At 30.3% G+C, this 24,891-nt stretch overlaps 5 protein-coding genes across 6 annotated transcripts; 4 read left to right on the top strand and 1 right to left on the bottom strand.

The window, feature by feature from the left end:
• The first annotated feature begins 1,177 nt into the window (after positions 1 to 1,177).
• LOC124931470 (ubiquitin-conjugating enzyme E2 7) lies at positions 1,178 to 2,897 on the top strand. Its single transcript, XM_047471940.1, has 6 exons — positions 1,178 to 1,386; positions 1,496 to 1,598; positions 1,744 to 1,841; positions 1,918 to 2,018; positions 2,367 to 2,444; positions 2,555 to 2,897. The coding sequence occupies exons 1-6, from the start codon at positions 1,338 to 1,340 to the stop codon at positions 2,630 to 2,632; spliced, it is 507 nt and encodes a 168-aa protein (XP_047327896.1). The 5' UTR covers positions 1,178 to 1,337; the 3' UTR covers positions 2,633 to 2,897.
• A 5,029-nt stretch (positions 2,898 to 7,926) lies between these two features.
• On the top strand, positions 7,927 to 8,752 carry LOC124933078 (CASP-like protein 4C1). Its single transcript, XM_047473806.1, has 3 exons — positions 7,927 to 8,182; positions 8,248 to 8,383; positions 8,460 to 8,752. Exons 1-3 carry the CDS (start codon positions 7,941 to 7,943, stop codon positions 8,673 to 8,675), a joined length of 594 nt encoding a protein of 197 aa, XP_047329762.1. The 5' UTR covers positions 7,927 to 7,940; the 3' UTR covers positions 8,676 to 8,752.
• Positions 8,753 to 12,234: 3,482 nt separating this feature from the next.
• On the top strand, positions 12,235 to 14,839 carry LOC124931218 (UDP-glucuronic acid decarboxylase 6-like). The gene is made up of 13 exons (XM_047471640.1): positions 12,235 to 12,285; positions 12,603 to 12,648; positions 12,727 to 12,817; positions 12,898 to 12,984; positions 13,072 to 13,159; positions 13,234 to 13,325; positions 13,405 to 13,469; positions 13,552 to 13,640; positions 13,721 to 13,798; positions 13,883 to 13,976; positions 14,059 to 14,125; positions 14,211 to 14,315; positions 14,402 to 14,839. Exons 3-13 carry the CDS (start codon positions 12,746 to 12,748, stop codon positions 14,585 to 14,587), a joined length of 1,023 nt encoding a protein of 340 aa, XP_047327596.1. The 5' UTR covers positions 12,235 to 12,285; positions 12,603 to 12,648; positions 12,727 to 12,745; the 3' UTR covers positions 14,588 to 14,839.
• Positions 14,840 to 15,136: 297 nt separating this feature from the next.
• On the bottom strand, positions 15,137 to 18,764 carry LOC124931463 (methionine--tRNA ligase, chloroplastic/mitochondrial). 2 transcript variants are annotated; one of them, XM_047471929.1, is made up of 12 exons: positions 18,256 to 18,764; positions 18,006 to 18,149; positions 17,768 to 17,917; positions 17,474 to 17,641; positions 17,211 to 17,335; positions 16,929 to 17,019; positions 16,581 to 16,679; positions 16,316 to 16,496; positions 16,127 to 16,242; positions 15,868 to 16,023; positions 15,509 to 15,637; positions 15,137 to 15,430 (listed from the first exon to the last, which is right to left on the bottom strand). In XM_047471929.1, the coding sequence occupies exons 1-12, from the start codon at positions 18,562 to 18,564 to the stop codon at positions 15,251 to 15,253; spliced, it is 1,848 nt and encodes a 615-aa protein (XP_047327885.1). In that variant the 5' UTR covers positions 18,565 to 18,764; the 3' UTR covers positions 15,137 to 15,250. The 2 variants fall into 2 exon arrangements, 1 of the variants encoding a protein (XP_047327885.1); XR_007098698.1 differs by having other exon boundaries at positions 15,409 to 15,430; positions 15,509 to 15,642.
• A 1,268-nt stretch (positions 18,765 to 20,032) lies between these two features.
• On the top strand, positions 20,033 to 22,030 carry LOC124932043 (ACT domain-containing protein ACR9-like). The gene is made up of 6 exons (XM_047472645.1): positions 20,033 to 20,299; positions 20,419 to 20,646; positions 20,723 to 20,828; positions 20,909 to 21,245; positions 21,335 to 21,619; positions 21,706 to 22,030. The coding sequence occupies exons 1-6, from the start codon at positions 20,146 to 20,148 to the stop codon at positions 21,868 to 21,870; spliced, it is 1,275 nt and encodes a 424-aa protein (XP_047328601.1). The 5' UTR covers positions 20,033 to 20,145; the 3' UTR covers positions 21,871 to 22,030.
• Positions 22,031 to 24,891: the final 2,861 nt, after the last annotated feature.

The raw sequence follows: 24,891 nt of genomic DNA, 5'->3' as shown, positions 1-24,891 counted from the left end.
AGGGTGATTTCTTTTATTAACTCGTTTGAGTTGCACAACGATGAATGAATAATTGGAAGAATCTCTACAAAAAAAATTATGAGCGACAATAAAAATTTAGCATTGCCCGTGGATTGGTAAGTAATGCTAGAAAAAGTTTTATCATTTAATTAGTGTCGGTCCTAAAAGTTGGGTTGCCCTATCCCTATATAAAAAAACGAAAAAAATAATAATATTTGAATATTCTAATTACAGTTAAAAAAATTTGTTTTTGTGAAATTTGAACTATAACCAAATGAATAATTTTATTTTTCATCCTAAACTAACTACTATGTTACACACTTTTATAAATTAATAAATTTAACTAAAAAAAGTTTTTTTTATTAAATTAGTTGCCCTAACCCATGGGTTTGCTAGAATAATCATGCATATGGTAACTAATCATCTATATATATGATCAAAACAATGGAAAACTCAAATAAAAGAGTATACTTGTAATAGAGTCTTCAAATTAAAGATCATCTTTAAAAAAAATTTATTGAACAAAAGAGAAACAACTTTGATAACATCATCTTCTTCTTTGTTGAGAGAGATATACACATGCTCGAGAAAGTCTCACCAAATTGACATATATAAACAATCAATAACCTCTAAAAGTTGATAGTATTATAAAATTCGGGAAAAAAAATCTGAATATACAACTTAAATAATTTCGAGCCAATATGGTTTCATATAATAACTTTTTGAACCGAAATTATAATAAAATTTTAATTCGAAAACGACACCAATTCATTAATCAGATTAATCCATTTATTTTTAACCAAATAAAATAAAAATACCAATAAATAAATAATCCAAATAGAATAAATTTATATGATTTTTAGTATTAATATAATTTTTGTATTCTCATATCAAATAAATTACAACACAATTGATAATTAATATGAGTGATAAAAAAAAATACCTGCAACTAAAGAAGTTACAAGAGATCAAAAGAAAATATATATTTTTTAAAATATATTATTTTATTTTGCATATATATATATATATATATATTCGGTGAAACAAAATATTAAAGTAGCAGTATTAAGAAATCGTCGACAACGCGACGACGGTGTGGTAAAAAATTCTCCCACTTTCTTATCTCCTCCATCATCACAGTTTTATAGAGAGAGAGAGAGAGTGTGTCGACGATGGCTTTTCATCTTTACACTCTTTAGGGAACTGTGTCGGCATTTATATACATATATATATAATATATACACAAGGCCTTTTGTTTACGGTAGATTTCTCTTGATTCTCTTTCCCTCTTCTTCTTGTCTTCTTCTTTCTCTGCACATCGCCCATCTTCACTTTTCATGGCATCTCCTTCCCAAGCAATTCTTCTTCTCCAGAAACAGCTTAAAGGTTTGTGCTTTTCGATTCTTTCTTGGTTGCTAACTAAGGGTAGATTCTAGGGTTTTGATTTCTGCATTATTAACCCTTTAATTGTTTCAATCGATCTATCTCTTTTCAGATCTCTGTAAAAACCCAGTCGATGGTTTCTCTGCCGGGTTAGTTGATGAGAAGAACTTGTTCGAATGGAGTGTTACCGTTATTGGGCCGCCAGATACGCTATAGTGAGTGGTTTTTTTTATTACTTTATAATTCTTTTCAATGTTCAACTTATGCCTGTTTTGGGTTACAAGATTGAAGATCGATTCGATGTGTAGAGAAGCTTTCATTTTTTTGGCATTTATTTATCTGGGTTTGTTCAATTTACAGTGAAGGAGGATTCTTCAATGCTATTATGTCTTTCCCTTCTAATTATCCTAACAGCCCTCCAACAGTGAGATTCATATCAGAAGTATGGCATCCAAATGGTCTGTGTTTTCTTCTCTGATTTTGATTTTTTACATCTGTTAATAAGTAACTGAATAAAGCTATTGCATTTTACAGTATATTCTGATGGAAAGGTCTGTATTTCAATTCTTCACCCCCCTGGTGATGATCCTAATGGCTATGAACTTGCTAGCGAACGCTGGTCCCCTGTTCACACGGTAGCACAATTTCTCTTGTTTATTGATTTTGAATCTGTAAAACTTTTTTCACTTCATTCAATCAATTAAGATTAGGGTTTCATCCATCTTTGACATACTTTAGAAACAGATAACCATTTGAAGCCTTCTTGATGAATACCATCTTTTTACTAGTTTGATTCTATTTCTTGGTTCATTGGAAGGTAGAAAAGCTAATCATGTTGAGAAGAGAGATCTATTTATGGTCTTCTGTGATCAATTAGGCTTTTCTACTTGTCTATGAACATCATGCCTTACAATATAGGGTATTTTGGTTCTATTGTAAAGTGAAGGTTTCTGGTTTCTTGTTTCTGGTTTGTGTGTTGCAAGGTGGAGAGCATAGTATTGAGCATCATATCAATGCTTTCTAGTCCAAATGATGAATCCCCAGCAAATGTTGAAGCCGCGGTTAGTATCTATCTCAATAATATCTACATTATTTTCACATATTTGACAGAAACTAGTTGAAAGATTAGATGGATGTGGCTAATATTGAGCTGAATTGGTTAAAATGACAGAAGGAATGGCGAGATAGAAGGGAAGATTTCAGGAAGAAAGTGAGTCGCTGCGTGAGGAAATCGCAAGAGATGTTGTGAACCATTTGAAACTTGAACTTGGAGTTGTCAATCTAGAAGAAGAAATTCATCAAAATATCATTCAAGTTCTTCTATATGGTGCCCTGTTTGGATATGTCATTATATTATAATGGTATTGGAATTTACTCTAAGCCTGCTTTCTTTGCTTTCTAATAATTTTTTTTGGGAATTATTTGCTTTCTAATATTAATACATAGTTTATGAGGGTTTTTTGGGTTACATTATTTGTTTTATTATACAAGATTATGAGTTGTTTTTTGCATTACATTATTGATATATGAGTCACTAAGACTGAGCTTTTTTTTTTGTGATGGAAAAAGGTTTAATAAAAGTGTGTGATAATGCATCATGATGCTGTTTAATAAATGTAGTACTATATTTAATGTGCATTTCAAATTTAAAGTTTACTTTCATTTTGTATAAATATAATTGAGAGTTTATTTTAAATTGTGAGATTTTTTTAAAATTACTGTTAAATAAAAAATAAAATGAGTAAAAATTTAATAAGATTATCATTATTTATTGTTTATAAATATTATCATTAGTCGACCCATGACCCACCGTGCTTTCAGTAGGTTGAAGTGTTATTCTCTACCCAAATATAAGTTTTTATATTTGTAATAATAGGGAGTTTGAAAAAAAAAAAAATTGGAGTTTTCACCCTTTAAAGATTTTTAGTCCAATTAAAAAGTGACACCTCATTTCCTATATATTCCTGTCAAGTTTTTTTTCTCTCTATCGTTATCTTTCTCTGTCGTTAGTCAATTTATATATTCATATAAATATGAGTAAAAATTTAACAAAATTATCATTACCTATGTTTGAAATGTTATTCGCTAATCAAATGAAAGTAACTTGAAATTGTTCCTGAAAAATAAATAGGGATAGGGTGATTTAAGAAAATATACAAAATACAATAAAATAGATTTTTTTTAATCTTAAATGCATATAATTTCTTTTCCATACTGAATAATATTTTTAATCGGTCTTTCATTCAAATTGAGTTTTTTTATTACTTAAAAATAATTAAATTCATGAATTTGGGTTGTAAGGCAACTTACTAAAAAAAAATTTCTAAAGCATTGAGGTATGTTTTTTCTTTGTGTGCGATTAATTTATGCGGAGTTAAGTACGTAACCATAAACACACTTGACAATTTAACCAGACGAATGAAACTTGTCGTATAACGGGTTCGAATCTAGAACCGAAAAGAAAGAAGATATCCATATATTGTTACAAAAATATTATTCAAATATAGAAATAAATATATGTATTGTTATTTGGTTGTAAATGATGAATTAATTCCAATTAAATTGCAACTAGAAATCTAGGTAAGTAAGTTTAAGAATAAATTAAACTCTCATTCGAATCTAGATAGTAAATTTAAATTAAATAATTAAATTAAACTATAGCTCTTTACACTTACCCATTAATGGCGATTATTGAAAAATTTGATAAAAAATAGCAATATATATAATGTTTATAAAATTAAATTTATTGTTATGAAATAAAATAAAATATAATCTAGTTAATAAAAAATTCAATCATATATAATAAAGTAAAAACTTTTAGACAAATTAGTTACTCACAACCTCTTTTAATAGTTAAAATTGACTGAAAATACTTTTTCATTTTGTATCATCAATTTACTTAATTATAAAGAAATCTACCACTTTATATTTATATATACTATTAACGTTGCTATATCTCACTTTTTTTGTAGTGGGTTAGGCTCTTTTAAGTCATAATTATATTTTATTAAAATTGATTATTTACAATTTGATCACTTGTTCAATCTCTTTTTTATAAGTTGTGATTGATATAAATTTGATTTTTATTTATTTGAACTGAACATAATCAATGGATATAATTGTTATGCCATTTAAATTCCTCAAATATATTATGATGAATCATATTTCTATGCTCTAACAATCTTTATTTTTTAGTAAAGAATTAATTTTTTTCAATTTTTATTGAGGTGTATATTAAAATAGCCTAAACAACATTTATAATATATGTACATGTAGTTTATTTTTCAAGTCTTCCCATCTTAAATCAATATAATGAGCTCCAATATAATTTCTTATTCATTTGAATCTGTGAATCATCAGTAAACATTTTGTATGATATTTTTCTCTCCTATTTATTGTACTATTGCATTTAATATTTGAAACTTTATCAATTCTTTTAAGAATATTAGAAATATCAATTAGATGTAAACAATATTGCTATTAACTAAAAAATTATAACTAAAAATTATGCTCTTTCAGTTCAAGCATATGACATAACAGAGCATCCATTTATTTTATTGTTCAAATATTTCATTATAAACCCCGATCATTGTATAGCAAGAATTTGTATGTCATTCAAAGATAAACATTATTTACAACTTTGAACAAAATGACAATGATACAAAAAAAAAATATTTAAAAAATAGAAATCAATTAATAGTTATATTCCCTTCCAATTTTGTCTCATATTAGGGTGTGCGTTTTATTGAGTGTTTGTGTAGTAAAATGTTACAATAATTTTGCTTAATACTTTAACATAAAAAGTTATAATTAAACATATTTTGCGTTTAAGCGTAATTTTATCTTTACCAATAAATTAGAGCGGATAAATTTAATATATACTGAATCCTATACAACGTGCCTAAAAATAAGCTGAGTATAAATTATATCAAACTTAACATTAATACAAACTTTAGTATTATTTTGTTTTATAATAAATTATACATCTTCCATTTAAAATGCATTTTTACTTATTTATAAGGGTTTATTTCTCAATTTAAAAATTATTATCTCACTCCCTTTTTATTAATATTTTTACAAAAAAAAAAAAATAACATTCTCAAAATCATCTATAATCATTATTTTTAATAAATATATATTATTTTTAAAAAATCTCAAACCCAAACTAGAAGTTGCTTTACTATTTTAAAATATTTAATTTAAAAAGGGTGATTATTATTTTTTTCTTATACAAAATTATTTTGAGTTGAGCTAGATTAATAAATTTTGCATCTTTATATGTGAACAACTCAAATGATATTTAAATACGTTTATACATATTTATTTTAATTATGAGTTTTTCTCATTGGAGTCATTTTGATATTTAAATAGAAGATAAAACTTAAAAATCTTAATATAAAATTATATATAAATAAAAGTAAACCCTCCATTAATAACACTTGGGAATCACATTTTAATGTTTAGTTTTCTTATAAAAAAATAAAAAAATATTTGAGTGAAAGTTGTTTTGATGTGAAATATTCAAGTTGTAAGAGGAAGGCCAAGCCATCAAAAGGAAATGAAATAAATTATCAATCAATGAATCAAATGATGAGAAAGGAAGGTAATTGTTGGTTTTAAAGTAATTTTGTTTGACCATTTTTATATATATTTATTTCTAAATTAACTTAGTTTATTATTTAAATTCAGTTTTTATTTTATTTTTATATTTAAAATTCATTATATATAAATTAAATTATTTATATTTTGATATATATTTTAAATTATTATTTATATAAATTAAATTATTTATATTTTGATATATATTTTAAATTATTATTTATATAAATTAAATTATTTATATTTTGATATATATTTTAAATTATTATTTTTATAAATTTGATTATTTATATTTTGATATATAATTTAACTTTGATTATTTTTTTATAAATTTAAGTATTTATATTTTAATATATATATATATATATTTCAATTATTGGTGTCGATATCACTTTCCATGTTCACATATAGTTGTTCGTTGTATAGTGTGCAATCTCGATTGGGTTAAATATATCGATACATATCACACTCTAACAACACTTTCTGAGATGTGGCAATATAATTTTCACCCCATACCTAATGAATCATATTGGACGTTTTTATTAGCACATTATTGGGAGAAATATGGTAATCTTGTTCCCAATGAAAAATTGAAAAAGAAGAAAAACCAATGAGGTCAAAGCCAACGTATTCAAACCGAAATAGATAACTCACGAAGGACCATCATTTATGAGAGGTGTGGCCAAGAAGGTCATACGAGACGTAGTCTTGAGCAAAATCGTCAATAATTTAAATAAATGATGATTGTAATCGTTTTTATTAATATTTAATTATTATATTATTATGTTTAAAATATTTTAAATTTATTAGTATTTATTAATTATTTATTAGAATTTTAAAGAGAATATTTATTATACTATATAAATAATAATTAAAATGTAAATATATATATATATTAAAATAAAAAAGATTAAATTTATAAAAAAAATAATCAAATTTAAAATATATCAAAATATAAATAATTAAATTTATAAAAATAATAATTTAAAATATATATCAAAATATAAATAATTTAGTTTATATATAATAAATTTTAAATATAAAATAAATAAATAAATAAAAATAACTGAGTTTGAATAGTAAATTATGTTAGTTTGGGAATGAATGAACAAATTAGGTTAGTTTGGGAAAATTAACGCCAAACAAGGTTACTTTGAGAAATCATCCTTTATCCATGATCCAAAAATGGGTCATGATGCTGGTTATAGTTGATATTGTGAATTTATCATGACCAAATGGTTGGTCATTTCATGACCAAAATTATCCAATAAAATGCTGCAATTTGTCATCAGATTGGTTACTCATATTTTCTTTATCTCTTATCTTTAAAATTCGATTTTAGTATTATTTATAATTTAAAAAAAACAAATAAAATATATCAAAATTCATAATTTTTCGAAATCTATAAATAGAGACCACTCTTGTTATATTTCGGAGCACAAAAAAAATCACCATTTTCTCAATTTTTACTATTTATCCATTTTATTATTTTTTTAATTTAAAGATAAAAATAATATTTTTTAATTAATGATCAAGATTTTGTTAATCATGGATAAGTACAATGACTAAAATTTTGGTCATAAAACTCTTTTCATGATAATGACTATAGTCATCATAAAAAATGAATCATGGATAAGGATGCTCTTATGTAAAATAAAAAAATAAAAAAATAATATATATAGAGAGAGGATTGTGTTAATAACATGATGTGAAAATGGGTTTATTTGAAACCAACTTCATAGAAAGTTGAGTTTGAACTTCTTCTTTTTTTATTAATTTGCTTAAAATTATATATATTTATTTAAATATCATATTAGGGTATTGTAACATTACATATGTTCAAAGTTCAAACTATACACTATATTTATAGACAATCAATCGGCCCTCAAATAGATTTCAATAAACTCTCTTTACATTCAATAACCTTCCTTCCATAATTTCTCTCCTTTCCGCCGGAAATGCCATCTCCGGAGTCCCGCCGAAATGGCGAGACTCCGTCGCCTCGGCCACGAATCCAAGTCTCACCTCCTCCTCACTTCAACTCCACTGCTGCCGAACAAAAGCTCCGGCGGTTCAACATACTCATACTCACTTTTCGACTAGGTGCCTTCTGTTTCTCACTCGCCGCCGCTATCTTCATGCTCGTAAACCCTAGACCTTCTAATAATTCACCTCGCTGGTACAATTACGACGCATTCAGGTACAAAATTTAGGGTTTTTTCAAGAGTAAAAAAGTATCATCATTCTCAATTTTTATAATTGCAGATTTGTCCTTGCTGCTAATGGGATAGTCGCTGTGTATTCAATGTTGGAAATGGCGGCCGCCGTATGGGAAATTTCGACCGGCGTCACGATTCTGCCGGAAATATTTCAAGTTTGGTTCGATTTCAGCCATGATCAGGTAAGGTCTTTTTTATTTTTATTTATTATTATTATTTCAAGTTAGTGAGTGCGAGATCTCTCCTGGGTTTTATCAGGTGTTTGCTTACCTGTTGCTGTCGGCGGCATCGACGGGGGCCGGGTTGGCCCGGACGTTGAGGGACACGTGTACGGCTAACAATGCGTTCTGTAAGCAAACGGACATATCGGTTGCATTGGGGTTTGTGGGATTCGTGTTCTTGGGTTTGTCTTCTTTGCTCTCGGGTTTTCGGGTCGTCTGCTTCATTGTTAAGGGCTCTCGTTTTCACATTTAAAAAAGTATTTAATTAGTTAACTACTTTTACTTGAGTATTAATTAAATTCATAATAAAATTAGTAAACTCACCAAAAAGTAGTTGAAATAGTATAAATGCGGTTGATTATTTTATTATAAATAATTAATTATCACTTAAAATATTTTAAATTTAAATTATTAATATTAACTTTTTATATAAAAAATAAAACAAATATTGAATCTGTTTTTACAAACTTGAATGGCTAAATAAGATAAAAATGACGCGTTAGTTTTAGCTGTGTCCAGTTGGACACATTTAAGGTGGACTAAAGAAAACATAAATAAATAAATAAAGTATTCTTGTTTTATTAAAAGAAAATATAATTTTTTTTTATTTGATTGTTATGAGGTTATTAAGTATTTTATTATGAAACTAATATATTATATGTTATAAATTATTATAAAAAATAAATATTTATGATATTACAATTTTTGACACGACACGAAATTAAACACCGCTCGAATCAAATACGAAAAAATCAAGTTTAGGGTAATGTATTTTATTGTTCGGGTCAAAATCAGGTCGACCTGTTTAACCTGATTAATAAATATGTCAAAATCAGGTCGACTTGTTATGACCCAAAATAGACTCGATAATCCGTTTACAAATTTCTTTTATTGAGTTTTGTGTTATTTTTTCTTATTTACTCACTTATTTTCTTTTGTAAATTTTTTTTATAAGTGGATTTGTAATTTCATTTCATTTTTATTTTGTATTGATGTCATTTTAATTTAAAATATAGAGATGTGAGTTAATTGCATTATGTTTGATTCGAATTGAGTTAGATAAATCGGGTCAAACGAGTTAGGTTCATGTCAATTACAAATAAACAAATCAGGTTCAAGTTAGAGATTTTGACCCGAATTACTAAATAAGTCAAATTTATGTTAAAATCATGCAATCCGTTAACCTTTTAACATGAAACCCCAACCCGAAATTTACAAAGATTGTCACCCTAATTACCATGCAATTTATATATACATATTATAATAATAATAATAATAAAATTAATTAATTAAAAAATAATTAATTTTATAGCTGTTGTTGGTGAGTTTTACCCTCAAACTTAGAATAATTAATTTAAAAAATATATAATTAAAAGTTTTGTAATTTATTTTGAATTATTAATTATATAAAAAATTATAAATATAAATTAACAATTTTAAGTGATCTAATGATTAAAATGTTTATTGTACATAATAAATACCAATATTCAAAATCCTGTTTTTGCAAAATACTCTAAATGAGTTAATGAGAGTTCGATTGGAGAATAAGAGTTATGTGGTGATTAAATAAGTTAATGAGATTGTTGGTTGATCGAAGAGGTCGGTTTGGTATAAAATATTTGGAGTGAGGTCATGAGATAATGATGCTTAACAATGAGATGATTAGGGTACAAAATGAAAATACTTGATGTGAGGTCTCACGAGATTAAATATTGTAATGTCAATTGATCAACAAGATATAATGGTGGTTAAGTAAATGAAGATTATTAGTTGATGAAAAATGCTCGAAATGAGGTTATGAGATAAATAGTGAAAGATTGATTAGGAAATAGGAGATAATGATGCTTCCCGATGAAATGTTTGAGATACAAAATGCTCAAAGTGAGGTATCACGAGATTAAGTATTGAAATATTGATTGAGTAACAAGAGATAATAGTGGTTAAATGAATGAAGATATTATTAATTGGTCGAAGGTGATAGTAAGAAGTCGGTAATGATACGTGGTTGGGTACAAAATACTGAAATGAGTCATGAAATTAGTATTGAAAGTATAAAGGGATGTACAATGTTAAATATGTGAATGAGATAGTCATGTACAAATTGCTCAAAATATGGTGTCACGAGATTAGTAACAAGAGTTTGATTGGGCAAAAATGGGATATGGGGTGATTAAGTACTAAAAGGTCGATTCGAAAATAAGAGATAATTGTGGTTAATATGTGAATATGAGATTGTTTGTTTAACCGAAGTGGGGAGAGAGATGAGATAGTTGGTGGTGTAAAATGCTCGGAATGAGGTCACGAGATTAATTGTGAGAGGTTGATTGAGGAACAATAATTAATTATTGATTTAACTAAAATGAGGAGAAACAATAATATGATGAGATGGTTGTGCGTAAGCTCATAGTGAAGTCACGAAATTAATTGTGAGAAATTTATTGTGAAGCAAGAGATAATGATGATTAAATATATAAAGGAGATTGTTAGTTGAACAAAGAAAGAAAATGTCAATAATATTTGTTGAGATAATTGGTGGAAAATGAAATTTTATTTGAAAGATGTAATATTCTTTTTTATATTATTAATGGTGTAAATTTTGACAAAAATCTTAATAGTTGTAATAATAATGTTAATTTAAAAAACATTACTTTAGAATGCACTAAGTTAATTGGCTAATTCATAATCTCATAATTTAATGTTAGTATTATTAAAAGTGTTTTTTTATTATATAAATTTTAATATTTAAAAAATATATTAAATTTTCACCTTTACTCAAATCACTATTTAAACTTATAAATTGGTTCAAATCACTAATTGCCTCTCTCTTTTATAAACTCTATTAACTTTGTGGCCAATCCCTTTATCAAGAAAAAATACACATTAAATTTTATAAATGTTTGTACAAAAAAAACAAGTTATTATCTTTCTTCTTTTATAAGTAGATTTGATTTGATTAGAGCTTGTATTTTTTTTACTAATATATTTTAATTATTTTAAAATGTAAATATTAAATAATATATTAATAATGTAATTAAATAATTTATTTTTTCATTAAATAATATTTGTAATTCTTTAATTAAGATTTTGTTTTAAAAACTTAAAGATAAATTATTAATAAGAGAGAATAATAACTTTTTTTAAAAAAAAGTGATATTTAAAAAATATATATATAAATAATAATATAAAATAAATAAAAATTATATTTTATTATAATTATCATTACTTTTAGATATAATAAAAAGGAAAGTGAAAACTAATTGTTTGAATTTTGTGTTCATTAAATAATATTTGTAGTTCTTTAATTAAGATTTTCTTTCAAAAACTTAAAGATAAATGATTAATAAGAGAGATTTAGAGAATAATATGTCTCTTTTTTAAAAAGTGATATTTAAACATATATATATGTGATATTTTATTTACTTTTAAAATTTATAAAGGAAAAAGTGAAAACTAATTGTTTGAATTTTGTGCAAAATATGTGATTATATTAATAAAGAATTTTTTTAAACGTATAAAAAAAAGTTGAAAAAAGTAACAATATTTGAAAACTTTTTGGAAAAAAAATTATATTTTGATTTTTTGTGATTTTGTGGAATACCAAAGAAGCTATAAAAAGGGATATTCGTTTTAGTAAATTTCCTCTGCAGAAATCAAAGACACTATCAAGTAGCAAGGGGATCAATTTCAAGATCGAAACTTTAACGTATCCCAAATTCCCAATCACAAAAAAGGGTTTTTCAAATCTGCCCAATTCTCTTATTTACGCTATAGAACTTCTCATTATTATCCCCATAGACTGAATCCTTTATTTTAGCAGGTAAAACCCTAGCGATTGTTTGGAGTCCAAAGAGCTGCTCAGGAAGGTGATTGCTTGATTTCGAAAAATGTCAACTTTAATAATTACATATCAATCTTCTTCTTAACTGTTATTGTATTATTATATGTGAGAAATCCTCGGGCATCATCATCATTTAGATCTGAGTCTCTCGTTTGGTGTGCTGTTGATTGATGGGTCTACTCTTATTGCATTTCATTTTCTTTTTCTGCTATCGATTGTTAGACTAATCTTGCTTAAGCTTTACTTCTCGTAAACTTCAAGATCTCACCCCCTTTCTAGATTTATTTACCTCAACGTTTCCGCTTATAAAATCTCATCGCTCTGCAACTGCATTCATAGCAGGGTAGCAGCAAATTCTCTGTTTTGAGAGATAACTCGAAACAATCAGGTGACCTATTGTGTAGGAAGAACATTGATTGGTCTTGTTGATTCTGTTCTTACTGGGTCGGTGTTATGAATTTTTCAGGATAGATAGCACTTAACAAATGGCATCCAATGGACAAGCTACTAAACCCCCACCAAATCCATCTCCATTGCGAAGTGGCAGGTTTTATCAGGTAATAGAAAGACTTGGTTTTCTTTCTTACTGTTTTAATTACCATAGATATGCATTCCTAACATCTTATCGTAAGAATAGGCAAACATGAGAATCTTGGTTACTGGAGGAGCAGGGTTCATTGGATCTCATCTGGTCGATAGGTTAATGCAGAATGAGAAGAATGAGGTTTGACACCATTTTCATTCCCCTTTATGTTGTTTGTTTGCCTTTTCATATCTAAGATTCTAAGAATGGCTATTTGATAATTTTCAGGTGATTGTTGCTGATAACTATTTCACTGGCTCCAAAGACAATCTTAAACAATGGATTGGTCATCCTAGATTTGAACTTATTCGTCATGGTATGTGTACAATTTGATCCCTCCCTTCATTACAATTCTCCGTATGCTTATTAGATTTAACTTGTTTTTGGCAGATGTCACTGAGCCTTTACTGGTTGAAGTTGATCAAATCTATCACTTGGCTTGTCCTGCTTCTCCTATTTTTTACAAATACAATCCCGTAAAGGTGGAAACCATTAAATGCCTTTGAGATTTATCTTTTTTCAAGTTTATGCCTTTTTCTGACTAGTGTTTGTCTTTCACAGACGATTAAAACAAATGTGATGGGGACTCTAAACATGTTGGGACTTGCCAAGCGAGTTGGAGCAAGGTTTGAAATAATCTATACATTTCTCCTAATATATTTATGTTTTTTTTTTCCTTATTTGGCTTGTTCTTCTATTGCTTAACAGGATTTTGCTAACTTCAACTTCGGAAGTTTATGGAGATCCTCTTATTCATCCCCAGACAGAGGATTATTGGGGCAATGTTAATCCTATTGGTAACCAATTGACTGTTTTGATATAGATTTTTATGAGAAGTAAAACTAGAATTGAATTGAAAAGGAATATTCAATTGTAGGAGTGAGGAGTTGCTATGATGAAGGAAAGCGAGTAGCAGAAACGTTGATGTTTGATTACCACAGGCAGCATGGAATTGGTAAAAGAGACGACGTTCTCTCTTTTCTCTACCTTATGTCTGGCTGATCTTTGTGTTGATTCAATTGTTTGTTTATTGGATTAGAAATAAGAATTGCTAGGATTTTCAATACTTATGGACCAAGAATGAACATAGACGATGGTCGTGTTGTCAGCAACTTCATAGCTCAAGCAATTCGGTAAAAAGCTCACCTTAGAATATAAATTGTGACCGTTGTGTTCTTTTTGCTGATTTGTCGAATGACAATCCATTTTATGCAGAGATGAACCTTTGACTGTTCAGTTACCTGGAACTCAAACCCGCAGCTTTTGTTATGTTTCTGACATGGTTAGCCAATCAATCACACTTATTTTTAGTTTAAATAATTATGATTATGCAAAATGATGGGGTTTTGTTTGGAGCAATATTTTAGGTTGATGGACTGATCAGACTTATGGAAGGAGCCAATACAGGACCAATCAACATAGGAAATCCTGGTGAATTTACAATGCTGGAGCTGGCGGAGACAGTCAAAGAGGTAAATTAGTATTAAATTGAACCCTAGTATGAAGATCAACATAGGAAATGCAGGCAATAATAAATACTAATAAAATAAAATTGCAGCTTATCAACCCAAGTATGAAGATCATAACAGTTGAGAACACGCCTGATGATCCTCGTCAGAGAAAACCAGACATAACAAAGGCAAAGGAGCTGCTTGGTTGGGAACCAAAGGTGAAGTTGAGGGACGGTATTCCTCTAATGGAAGAGGACTTTCGCCTCAGGCTCGAAACTCCCAAGAAGGCATGAAGGAATGTGGTGTTTGATACAGAAAGACAGAGGCTCTAGTCTACTATCTATATTTGAGTGTCTTATATTTCTCTTTGATAACTTCTGTTTTTTATTTTTCCCCTTATCTGAATAAAACCTTTTTTATACATCATACTCCTAAGTCCTAAGCAAACCATCTTCTGTCTGGTGGTATGTTTTTGTTTGATACAGGGTAATTGTTGGATTTTTTGGAATACCATAATATATATCAATATATTTTCAGTTATTATTTTATATGTCTGTTTTCTTTTCTTCTTCCTTAGACAACTCAAAAGTTTTTGTTATTTGGAAGAAGCTAACACCATCTTCTGTCTGGTGATATGTTTTTGTTTGATACAGGTAATTGTTGGAACTTTTGGAATACCATAATATATTTTCAGTTATCATTTTATATGTCTGTTTTCTTTTCTTCTTCCTTAGAAAACTCAAAAGTTTTTGTTATTTGGAAAAAGCTAACACAAAGATTGTTGTTTATTTGGGTAAAAAATATTAAATCTTTACTCTATCAAATTAGTTATAGTAAAGATATGAACAAAATATATTCTATTAAGGTAAATGTTTCCAATTATCATTATTAGTACATGTCCAATACTCAACCTTAATAACAGCCACAATTTGCTGCTACTCCTATGACCAAAAATTTTAAGCTGCTTCCACAGCAGTCTTAGTACTCCTCTGTGGAGCTACTTTCTGCTTTTTACCAAGTTTCTTTTCCAATCCGCTCCCATCTTCATCTTCCTTTTGGTTTTCAATCCTGGCAAAAACAGGCATTGGTTGAGCCATGATCCGACCACCCTTAAGCCCACCCCATTCGGTGTCACTCTGAAATCAGAAATTTATTTTAGCAATTTCAACTAAAATATAATCGTTAGTTACAAAGGAGAGAGAATCGACACTGACCCAGGTAACGGCTCTGAGTTCATCTTCCGTGTAGCCAAGCTGAGTATATATTCTCAAGCACAGACTTGGTGCAACAGGGGATAAACCAACTGCTATAATTCTCATTGCTTCCAATATGATTACAAGATCCTGCTCTAAGAAACCCACCAATAAGTTTTCAAAAACAACTACGCCCAAAAGAAATAAATAACAGAAATGATCAAAATCAGTTCCTATTTGGAAACACTTATTGTTTTTTTTATCTGGATACGTTCCCAAATACAGAATCGTTTGAAAACTAAATTTAGTCATACAGACATTCAAAAAATGCTCTAGATACAGAAACAATAAGTGTTTCCAAATGGGGTAGAAAGCAGAACCTTGGAAGCAGTTTCAGAAGCAGTGCCTCCTTTCTTAAAACTAGACCAAGGAGCATGTTCATCCATGTATAAGTTGCCTGCATTTCCTATCTCTAGCACAGCTTCACAGGCTGATGATAATGACAGATTTTCATAATGGACTCTAGCACTATCAATCTGGATGCATGCATCATAATAGTCAGAAGAAGAAGAAGAAGAAGAGATAAGAGAGAAGATTGATTTGAATAAAAAGTAATGAATCTTGTCAATTTGAATCTACCAGCTTCTCCACAGTAGCTTTGAAGTCATTTCCTTCTGCTGCTACAGCAGAATCAGCTGACAAGGTCGATTGGCAATTCTTTTTAAGTAATCCAAGCGTCCGATTAAGAAGATTTCCTAAAACATTGAAACATTGAAGGTTATTTGTATAATTTGTTTAATCTCGGGCCACCATCAAGAATGGAGTTACCTATGGTATTGGCCAGATGAGCATTGACGATATTGATGAATCGTTCCTCTGAATAGTCCCCGTCATTTCCAAACTCCACCTCTCTAAGGAAGAAGTACCGAACAGCATCCGATCCAAATCTGTTCACCAAATCATTTGGTTCAATCGTATTCCCCAGTGATTTCCCCATCTTCATGCCATCCTATCATGATTGAAACCAATCTTTACATAAAACAATAACAGTAGTTAAAATATAGGAATTAAGAATGAAAAGAACTACACTCACCTTTGTCAAGAACCCATGGCCAAATACTCTTTTTGGGAGGCTTAGTCCAGCTGACATTAACATTGCTGGCCAGTAGACAGCATGAAAACGCAATATGTCCTGCAGATAAACATCAATAAAATAAATGGTTAAAATACACGGTCTCAAAAAATAAAATTGCATTTCCCATGTCTTCCCTCACAATTAAGTTTCAAATAAATAATAATAAAATGTTAAAAACAAGATTTAGATTATTTGGCATAAAATAATGTCCTTCACATTGTTTTTGTTCTTGGGAAGGACCCCCAAACAGAAAAAATACCAACCAGGTGAAATCGTAAATTTAAGCATGAATGGATATCATTATACCTTTCCTATTAGGTGTAGTGAGGCAGGCCAGCCTGAAGAAACAGCTGCTTCTAAACTGGATTGCTCGTCCTCCAAGAGTGCAGAAATATAACTGTTTATATTTGATGTTGAAAGGAGAGAAAAGTAGTTAAAATTGAAAAGTTATTTGTGAAGTAAACAATAATCCAAACATCAAAGGTGCTAATCTAACAAAAATGTGATAGAAATCAAGAGGACAAAATTAAATAGAAATAGAAATTTAATGCAACTTGACCAAAAGAGACACAAAGGAAGTGACTATACCCAAGTAAAGCATCAAACCAAACATAAATGGTCTGTTTGCTGTCATTGGGAACTCTGATACCCCAATCCACTGATGCTCGGGAAACAGAAAAATCTCGCAGGCCACTTTTGATCCAACTTTGCACCTACAAAAGTTAAAATTACGATCTCATTGGCAATTCTTCGTTATATCAAAACTCTAAATAAAGGAGTTCCATTCTTATTTTTTGCATTGAACATAAAATATAGCAATAGTTCTCTTCTAGAAATCTTCATAATCACACCTCATTTAAACGATAAGGTGGCTGCACAAACTCTGGATTCTCTGCTAGAGTCTCTTCCAACTTCTCCTGGTACTTTGAAAGTGCAAAAAAGTAATTGTCTTCTTTTCGTGAAACACATGGCTTAAGGTGCACAGGGCAACGTTTTTCATCCAGAAGTTCTTTCTCATCCTGCGTATTTTAAAATTACTAATGGATTGAACAACTCATCCATCAGGCTGTATAATTTAACATAAAAATTTGCAAAGCCTCTAAAATTAACAAAGGAAATGTACAAGTTAAAATGAAGAATCCCACCTTATACTCCTCGCAGTTAATACAATAAAGTCCCTCATAGTCAGCTCTGTAAATGTCACCACTGGCAAGAACCCTGGAATAGAATTCCTTTACAATCTTTTCATGCTTCTCATCAGTTGTTCGTATGAATTTATCATAAGATATGTCCAACTGGAAAGAAAGAACAATCAAACCTTGCATTGAACATTAAGAGAAATAAAATTTGAAATTAATTATCAGTGATGAGTAAATAACATACATCATCCCAAAGCATCTTGTAAGCTTTTGAAATGACATCACAATGTTCACTTGGACTAGTTCCTTGACTGGAAGCAGCAGTAGCAATCTTCTCTCCATGCTCGTCTGTCCCAGTAATGAAGATTACTTTTTTCCCTAATAGCCTCTGCCATTGAGGGGTTTGAAGTGTATCCATGGAGCTTATTAATCTAACTATTGTTCATGTTTTAACAAAAAGATTGGAATTTTCTTGAAGAATTCAAGTTCAGTACCTGAAAACGGGCAATGGCATCAGCGGCTATGGTAGTATAAGCACTACCCATGTGCGGAGGAGCATTGACATAGTAAAGAGGAGTTGTGAGGACGAAAGACTCGCCGGTAGAATCATCGTTAACAGGGTGCCGCGCCGCTCTGCAAGTACAGTAAAGTGCTCGTCTTGAAGAAGGGAAAGAAAGAGAGTTTAAGGGGAGTCTCTTCCGAAGAGAATAGGCTCTTGCGGGATTGATCACATAAGTTGAGGAAACAGATGATGATAAGAAGTAGATACTGTTTTGAATTGATAAGTGAGCTCGGACCGCCATTTTCTTCTTCCAAATCGAGCTAGGTCTCACTCTCAATTTCTCAAATTTCCAACAACCCAGTTCCTGTGGTTGTTAAAGGTCGTTAATTGGAAAGGATAAAAGGGTTATTGCAACCGGAAGATTTCTGCGAGTACATAAATGAGATTCAATAATATGATGCGAAATCTTGATTAGGGTTTTACCAGTGAAGAAGAAGCAGTGGCAGTATAGATATCATAAATATTTCTAAAATAATTGAAACCAACTTTTTAATTACCGTTCTTTATTAGGGTTTTTGAATATCTAATCCTAGTTCTTGTTCGAGGGTAAATAGGTTAGAACGATTTTTAGTTTGAGAGTATGTTTGAATATATAATGTAAGTTTGAGGATGAATTTGAGATTAACCAGTAACCACTAACCACTAACTAAATAAATATATATAATAAATATATATATGTAAAGAAATGATTTAAATCGTGCACATAATGACAATAAATAAAGTCGTCTATATATAAAATACATTAAAAGTCAAAATTGGTACATGTCCTGTTACAATCATGCATCAATTTCTTTTGTATCTGGACAGGCTATGAACCACCAAGTACCATTTAGAGCTTGTTTGGTTTAGGGTTTTTCAAATAATTTGATCTAAAATTTAACCATTATTTTATCATCTAATTATTTTTCTTATCTATTAAAATACTAAAATGACTCCTTATTAATCAAAAAAAGAAAGAAAAGAGAATATATATATAATAGTGTTTTAACATGTTAACCCAAAAAAAAAAAATAAACAAATAATTTTAAAGAAAAAACTTTATAAAACCCAAAAAATCACATTCACACGTTAAATTCTTTATTGGTTAAAATTATAAAAAAATAATTAATAATTTTCAAACATCTTTAATTTATTATTTACTTATAAATAAAAGATAAAATATGCATATGATTAATTTAACTATCAAATTTCAGAGAATTGAAAGTTTTTGAATCTTCCTACTGTTGAATAATAAGTTTAAAGCGTTTGAAATTGTTAAGATCGTTTTATATAATTTTAACTCTAAGAAATCTCAAATTGTGAAGTTTAAAAGGGAAGCTCCAAGATCTAATCTAAATTGACCCGATAATGAACAACTACTTGACCTCTTGTTAAGAAATACTGAATTATATGATCTCTATTTTGAATAACTACTAAATTAGAGACATTTCTTATACTAAAAGAGAGTAGAAACAAAATCAATTATTAGAAGATAAACCCATATCAAATCAATTATTTTCAAAAGATAATCAAAGATAAACCTATATGAAGAAGAAAAAAAAACTAAGAAATATACAGCATTGAAAAACGCAAAATTACTGGACACGTGCTTATTTGCAGACATCTTTATCCTGTATATATGGTGACAATAGGCACTGTGAGTGGGGGACCAGAACAAGCATAACCAACAAACATACAGCTCATATCTTGTTATATATCATCAAACACACCCTCCCTTGCTTCTGCTGCGGCGGCGAGCCCTCCATCCGTCATTGCCAAATCCCAACAACCCATCTTCATTATTCAACGCCGGCTACTCGGAAAATCATCTACAGTTGCCGGAATGGGAATCCCATGGGACGACGGCGTTCTTATTCAACATGGAAACAAACCCGGTGACCCGACTGTCATCACGGCTAACTGCCCCGACAAAGCAGGACTTGGCTGCGATATCTGCAGAATCATTCTTGAATTCGGACTATGCATTACTCGTGGAGGTTAGTTTAGCTTAGATTTGCGCATGCATCATCATCTTCATCTTCATCTTCTTTTGATTTTGGATTTCTGAATCTGGGTTTAATTAATTGATGAAATTCATTTGCAACTTGGAATGCAGATTTTCAAACAGATGGTAAATGGTGTTACATAGTATTATGGACAGTTCCACTTGAGAACACAATTAAAATTGAATGGGATAGTTTGAAAAATAGGTTACAGGCGGCTTGCCCTTCTTGTTCTATGTCTTTTCTTTTCAATCAGCAGTTATCATCATCCAATCCCAAAACTCCTCCTCCAGTTTACTTGTTGAAAGTCTTTTGCCTTGACCGCAAAGGTCTATTGCACGGTTAGTAGACATTTTCTTTTTCTTTTGAAAGTACTTATGATTCAAAGAAAGAACTTTTATATATATTGATTGACAGATGTTACCAAGGTTCTTTCCAAGCTTGAGTTAACAATTGAAAGAGTAAAGGTCACTACGACCCCAGATGACAAAGTCTTGGACCTCTTCTTCATCACAGATACCATGTAAGTTTCATGGGTTATGTTCTGTCTGTCTCAAATTTGAGAATTTAGTGACATATTCAACTGTACTACTTTTCTTTCAGGAACCTTCTACACACGAAAGAGAGACGAGACGAGACTTGCAGGCATTTGACAGAGGTCTTAAGAGAGCATTGCATCAGCTGTGAACTTCATTTGCCTGGGCCGGAGTTTCAGAATCAACAAGGGGCCCTGTCATTCTCACCTGAAGTTTCTCAACAGCTCTTCAGCTGTCAGCTTTCATCAATTCCTCTTAGCCCCGAGATGAAAAATGTTAAGAAGGCAAGTATTACTGTTGATAACCATATGAGTCCGGCTCATACATTGCTTCAAATACAATGTGTAGATCAGAAGAGCCTTGTTTATGACATCCTCAGGACATTGAAGGACTGTAATATTCAGGTAAACTGTTTTTACAATCAAAACAGAGTGCAAGCAATGGCTGTTGTCTTGATTTATAACAATGGTTCCTATTTTTGTTTGTGGTTTAGGTTGCCTATGGAAGAATATCACAGACTACAAATGACTTTCGAAATGTGGACCTTTTCATCCAAAAAACAGATGGGGGGAAGATTGTAGATCCCGAGACTCTAAATGGTCTATGTTGTCAGCTGAAGGAGGAAATGCTTCATCCTCTTCGTGTCACCATTACCAGCTGCGGTCCAGACACCATTCTTCTGGTTGCTAATCCAGTTGAAGCTTCTGAATTTGGAAGGCCTCGAGTTTTCTACGACGTTACTTTGGCATTGAAATTGGTTGGTATATGCATATTCTCGGTAAGTATAATGAAGTGTTATTAGTGTTGAAGTTTAAAGATTTGATAAAGTATGGTTAAAGATGATAGAGTTTATATGATTGTTAGGCTGAAGTTGTGAGACATTCAACATCTGAACGGCAATGGGAAGTTTACAGATTCCTATTGGATGAAAGTCGGAAATTTCCTCTGGCGAGCCATCGCACAAGGGAGGAGATTGTCAACAAAGTGAGGAATACGCTTATGAACCGAGTTGAAGTGTCTAACTTATAAAGCAGGATGGTATGGCGGTTTTTTGTCTTTGTTTGTTTGTTTTGCGTAGAAATATTGGTTCTTTTGAAACATCAGCTCTTAGTTTTTTTTTATTATAGTTGGTAGATTTTCATATATCAATATTCAATAATAATACGTTCATCAGGAAAAAACATTTTATAGTTTATGGATATAGTTTATCACATTCAATCAATAAATTAATAAGGCTCAAATCCGATTGAAAATATTTAAATTATTAAATATATTTATTTTAATTAATATAAAATTAATTTTTGTATCATATTAATATATTTAAAATTTTGTAAGTATTATTTATATAGATTTTAAAAGTATATATTCAATCTCAATAACCTACCATCTTAATGGATTCTATATTATTAATGGATTCTATATTATTCTCTCTTGGAATATGACAAGGCAAAATTGAATTTATTTTAATTTTTATCATTCATATTTGAGTTGTTAATGTATTTTGTTCGATTAGTTATTATGTTTAGTCCGATTAAATTTGTAGTCTCAGATTTTTTTGAATAGTTTGTTGTTCATATATGCCGATTAATCTGGTGATCTTTTCTCAAGTATGTGTTAATTCTTCTTTTAGTAACAAAGAAGAGAGAGTTATTTTTCATTTGTTTAATAATGAGTTATTTGAACCGATTTTTCAATTGAAAACCTCTTACAAGTATCATTACCTATTTTTATTATAATCTTTTCTAATCTTGTTTATTAAATCGCAAATAATGACAATTTTTACTACCGCCCATAATAATTGATAGAGAATTTTTTGACACCGCTAAATTCTTTTGTTCGGCTTAATCTACTTCTCAACTCATTCTTATGAAAATTCAAACGAGTTCGTCTTTAAATTCACCCTAAAAAAATGCAAGATTGTTAGATTATCTTGTAAAATAATAACTAACGGTTTATTAAACCGTTAATTAGCTACTAACTAATTAATTTGTGTAATTAGTTAGTATTTAACTCCTATATAAGAGAGATATATAATTGTTTGAAAACGATACTTTCAATAATACAATTTCAGTTTACACTTCTTATTCTTCGAAATTTTAACATGATATCAGAGCAATTTTGATCTTGGAGACAAATTGCTATATTCCATTGCGCCTCTATCGATGGCTCTCAGGCCATGGTAGAGGGTTTACTCATTTGAGTTGTATACAATATTTTTTTTAAAAGAAGGTTGGTTCAAGAATCATGGAATCATATCTGAAATGAAAGAAGAACTTCAATAGAGTGGTCGAGACAACCTTTTAGTGCGTCCCTCGATCCATCAAGATTGTTGTACTTCTTCGAGAAAGTTCTTGATTTCTTCTCATGAGAAGGAAGACTTCGAGGGCAAGAAGAGGAAAGAGAAAGAAAAGGCCAGGATTGAGGAAAATATAAGGGCTACTAAATCGTGTGAAGGAGAATGCGGCGGCTACTAGCATTATAGGAACCAAATCAACTGTTGTGGATGAAAATATTTGCTACCAAGGAAGACAAGAAACAGGGTCCCGACCTCCCAATGAGGGAAATGGCCTCGATATGGAGAAGTATTAAAGGGTTCAAAGCTTGCAAGAACGCCAGCCTCCAGTTCTTGATGGTGAGGCTCTTCAATCTGTGAAGACTGAAGAATGAGGTGAAAATTCTCGGAATGGCGAAATTGCTGGTTGTTCGAGTATGGCCTGGAGAAGGACTAAAGGAGTTGCTTTACGCTTAGTTTTAGTTTGGCGAGTTTCAGAAGAAATTTACGTTGAAGCAGACAGTGACATTCGTTCTAGCACACGATTACCTCATTCACTCCAATTGCAAATTTTTTCTTGAGCCATATTTTTCCAGGTAGTGTTGTATCATAATTTCTTGACGATTGTATATTCCGTTCAATTGAATTGAGGAAACTAGCAAGAGCTTCTCCTTCGTAAACAAATCTCATCTTGTTCTTCACCTTGAGAATGACTAGAGGAATGTGATTTTGATTCATTGAAGCTATTGAGATACCAGTCATTCCATCTTCTTCGCGATTATTAGTTATGTTTTAAAAATCGAATCAAGCTCTAAACGAACAGAGAGAATAGGCGAAACAGCGATGTATTCCTAATCAAAATCGCCCATATGTTCGGATTAACGATTCTAGTCGATAGAATTCCGACTATTGACCGGAGAAGACGAATTAGGGTTCCAAATCCAGTAATCCGGAGGTCTAGCAATCTCAAGACAAATCCTTCGAGCGTGATTGAGAAAGGGGTTAGCGCGTTCGAGAAGCATTTGAAATCACCGAGCAAATTGGAGAAACTCTATTTGATGAACGATGGTATTTGAAAAGCGTCTGATGTCACCTATTCTAGAGTTTTTGAAGTTTGCGAATTGATTCCTTCAACAAAATCTTAAAGTGCTATACTTCCATAACAACCAAATCGGAAATGATGTTGTTGAACCTAGATGATGAGAATTTCATTTTGGATGAAGGTGTTGATGAGTGAGAATGAAGAAAAGGAATTGGAGATGATGATTTGGAGGCAGAGATAAAGAAATTTGAAATCAATTCTTCTTCTTCTTAATGAGTATGTAAAAAAAAAGCAACCTGATTGATTGACAGGGGCAAGGGCTATGATGATTGCTTAGAGCTGAGGTTGGAAAACAAAAAATTATGTTGAAAAATATTTACGGGTGCAAAGATGATTTTGTTGGATTAAAATGAGATTTTGATAGTCTTCAAGTTGTAGAGGAAGGTTCCTTTGTAATCGTTGGAAAAAAAATGAAGGTTTATCGATATGTTTCGTCAATACCAAAAAGAATGTTAAATAGCTTTCTTTGAAAAAAAAATCGAAAGCTGCAAAAGTTGAAAGCTGGTGGCTAATGAAGAAAAAACAATTCATGATGATTGTTGTGGATTTGACTAACGTAGATTGAGCTATCTATATTGGGTAGTTCGGAAAAAATGGAGCTTGCTGAATTGGGCTTGCTCGGCTGTCTATGTTGGGTAGCTGGAAAAAATGGAGCTTCCTGAATTTGGTTTGTTCG

This window comes from Impatiens glandulifera, chromosome 3, assembly GCF_907164915.1.
Source record: "Impatiens glandulifera chromosome 3, dImpGla2.1, whole genome shotgun sequence".
In the NCBI taxonomy this organism is placed as follows: domain Eukaryota; kingdom Viridiplantae; phylum Streptophyta; class Magnoliopsida; order Ericales; family Balsaminaceae; genus Impatiens; species Impatiens glandulifera.
The sequence above is the reverse complement of the archived record's forward strand: the minus strand, read 5'-3'. Positions and strand labels throughout refer to the sequence as shown.

Excerpts from the sequence above, each read along its gene's own strand:
- LOC124932043 (XM_047472645.1), top strand. The coding sequence starts at position 20,146 with ATGGGAATCCCATGGGACGACGGCGTTCTTATTCAACATGGAAACAAA. Across the intron at positions 20,647-20,722 it reads CCGCAAAGGTCTATTGCACG|ATGTTACCAAGGTTCTTTCC; the intron begins GTTAGTAGACAT and ends ATTGATTGACAG. Across the intron at positions 21,620-21,705 it reads TTGGTATATGCATATTCTCG|GCTGAAGTTGTGAGACATTC; the intron begins GTAAGTATAATG and ends TATGATTGTTAG.
- LOC124931470 (XM_047471940.1), top strand. The coding sequence starts at position 1,338 with ATGGCATCTCCTTCCCAAGCAATTCTTCTTCTCCAGAAACAGCTTAAA. Across the intron at positions 1,387-1,495 it reads TCTCCAGAAACAGCTTAAAG|ATCTCTGTAAAAACCCAGTC; the intron begins GTTTGTGCTTTT and ends ATCTCTTTTCAG. Across the intron at positions 1,599-1,743 it reads GGGCCGCCAGATACGCTATA|TGAAGGAGGATTCTTCAATG; the intron begins GTGAGTGGTTTT and ends TTCAATTTACAG.
- LOC124931218 (XM_047471640.1), top strand. The coding sequence starts at position 12,746 with ATGGCATCCAATGGACAAGCTACTAAACCCCCACCAAATCCATCTCCA. Across the intron at positions 13,160-13,233 it reads ATTTGAACTTATTCGTCATG|ATGTCACTGAGCCTTTACTG; the intron begins GTATGTGTACAA and ends TGTTTTTGGCAG. Across the intron at positions 14,126-14,210 it reads TTTGTTATGTTTCTGACATG|GTTGATGGACTGATCAGACT; the intron begins GTTAGCCAATCA and ends GCAATATTTTAG.
- LOC124933078 (XM_047473806.1), top strand. The coding sequence starts at position 7,941 with ATGCCATCTCCGGAGTCCCGCCGAAATGGCGAGACTCCGTCGCCTCGG. Across the intron at positions 8,183-8,247 it reads TACAATTACGACGCATTCAG|ATTTGTCCTTGCTGCTAATG; the intron begins GTACAAAATTTA and ends TTATAATTGCAG. Across the intron at positions 8,384-8,459 it reads TCGATTTCAGCCATGATCAG|GTGTTTGCTTACCTGTTGCT; the intron begins GTAAGGTCTTTT and ends GGGTTTTATCAG.
- LOC124931463 (XM_047471929.1), bottom strand. The coding sequence starts at position 18,564 with ATGGCGGTCCGAGCTCACTTATCAATTCAAAACAGTATCTACTTCTTA. Across the intron at positions 16,243-16,315 it reads TCATCTGGCCAATACCATAG|GAAATCTTCTTAATCGGACG; the intron begins GTAACTCCATTC and ends TCAATGTTTTAG. Across the intron at positions 16,024-16,126 it reads AAGCTACTGTGGAGAAGCTG|ATTGATAGTGCTAGAGTCCA; the intron begins GTAGATTCAAAT and ends GCATGCATCCAG.